At 41.0% G+C, this 1,991-nt stretch overlaps 1 protein-coding gene across 1 annotated transcript; it reads right to left on the reverse strand.

Moving 5' to 3' along the window:
- Positions 1 to 216: 216 nt before the first annotated feature.
- Positions 217 to 1,222, reverse strand: LOC131413342 (olfactory receptor 2G6-like). The gene has a single exon (XM_058553897.1). The coding sequence runs from the start codon at positions 1,207 to 1,209 to the stop codon at positions 217 to 219; it is 993 nt and encodes a 330-aa protein (XP_058409880.1). The 5' UTR covers positions 1,210 to 1,222.
- Between the last annotated feature and the right edge of the window lie 769 nt (positions 1,223 to 1,991).

Genomic DNA, 1,991 nt, shown 5'->3' on the forward strand with positions numbered 1-1,991 from the left:
TTATTCTCATTATTGTATAGTATTACAATACATGATATCCCTCAGTTTATTTTTAGCTTATCTTATATAACTTATTTTCTCCTCACTAGAAGGTTGGGCTCCATGGGGGACATATATCTCTGTTTCGATCACTGATGTATCCCATGTACCTAGAACAGCATCTCGTACATAACAGGTGATTTGTAAGGATTTGTTGAATTAAGTTAAAACTACATTTTAGTCACTCGGAAGTCTTCTAGTGCGCAAGGGCTCGGGTCTGCAAGCCCTGCACTCTGTCAAGTCTGTGGTTCTTCTCACTAGTTTCCTTAGTGCCCCTTTGAAGTCCTTGTTCCTCAGAGTGTAAATCAGGGGATTCAGCAGGGGAGTCACCAGAGTATAAAAGAGCGCAATGCTTTTGTTCACATCCTGTGAATAACTGGAGGGAGGCTGGAGGTACATGAAGATGAGTGTACCAAAGAAAATGATCACTACCATTAGGTGAGAACCACAGGTTCCAAAAGCCTTCCGCCTCCCCTGGGCTGATTTTATCTTCAGGACTGCACGGGTAATGTGACCATAGGATACTAAGATGAGTGACAGGGGCACCACCAAGAAGAAGACACTGACGGCAAAGACTTCAGCCTCATTGATGGAGGTGTTGGTGCAGGCCAGTTTCAGCATCACTGGAACCTCACAGAACAAATGATCCACTTGGTTTTTACCGCAGAAGGGAAGAGTCATTGTCAATGCTGTCTGTACTATAGAACTGCCAAACCCTATAAGCCAAGAAGTTACAGTAAGCTGGAAGCAAAGCTGGGGATGTATGATCACCATGTAGTGGAGTGGGCAGCACACAGCTGCATAGCGGTCATAAGCCATGACAGACAGAAGGACACACTCCGCTTCCCCAAGTCCCAAGGCAATGAAGAGCTGGGTCACACAGCCACCATAGGTGATGGTCTTGTCCTTTTCCTTAAAGTTGGCTAATGTCTGAGGGACAGTGCAAGTAGTCAAACAAAGATCCATAAAAGAGAGGTTGGAGAGGAAGAAATACATAGGGATATGGAGGCGAAGATCCATAAGTGACACAATTATAATCGTGACATTGCCAAGAAAGCTCAAAAAGTAGATGATCAGGATGACCACAAACAGAGCAGTCTCTAGCTGAAGCCTGTTGGAGAAGCCCAGGAGGATGAATCCAGAGAAGGTGCTGTCATTAGCTCTTTCCATTGTACTCTACCTGTTGGAATTAAGAGTACTGTATACTTTTATTTTGCATGTTTAACTCACCTCTTTTTTCCTAGAGTGGGTAAATAGAGTTTGATTTGGAGCTTGGAACGTTTTCACAGTCACTTCCTTGTTGGCAAGAAAGGGAGTGATAAACAGTTACTATATATATCTTCCATGTTTCAGGCACTGGCCTAAGCACTTTCTATGCATTTTCTCACAACAACTCTGTGAGCTTGGCATTATCGTGATCTCTGCTGAATAGAAGAAGGAAATCAGGGTTAAAGAGGTTCAGTACCTTTCCCAGAGTGACTCACCCGATAAATGGCAGAGGCAGGATTGAAACTGACTCCACGACATGAGAGCTTAACTGCTAGGGACACTGCCTTTTTATGATTGCATGAACTCGAAAGATAATTCAAGTTTTTCCAAAAATTAAATCTAATTGTTTTGAATAAGTTGCAAATTTGTACTCCCCTATTCCCTCTATCTTTGTTTTCCATGAAGAATTGAAATATTAAGACTCGTTTTCTTATTTCTGTTTTGTGTAGAGAAGAAATATATTTTCTGAAGATCCATAAACAATAATATTTACCATTACAATTTTATTCAAAGGGAACAATATATTTTAATGCGTATATCAATGGAACCTTTCAGTATGGAGCCTGAAATCATGTTTATTGATGGGAAATTTTGGGCATGGAGGCTAAAATCATGTTTAAAGATTGGAAATGATTTAAGAATTCAGTGTATTGAAACCTCATGTTTCAGAGGACTAACCCTGA

The sequence above is a fragment of the Diceros bicornis genome, chromosome 14 (assembly GCF_020826845.1).
Source record: "Diceros bicornis minor isolate mBicDic1 chromosome 14, mDicBic1.mat.cur, whole genome shotgun sequence".
Taxonomy (NCBI): Eukaryota; Metazoa; Chordata; class Mammalia; order Perissodactyla; family Rhinocerotidae; genus Diceros; species Diceros bicornis.

Bases quoted from the DNA above. Each gene is read 5' to 3' on its own strand.
- LOC131413342 (XM_058553897.1), bottom strand. From the start codon at position 1,209: ATGGAAAGAGCTAATGACAGCACCTTCTCTGGATTCATCCTCCTGGGC.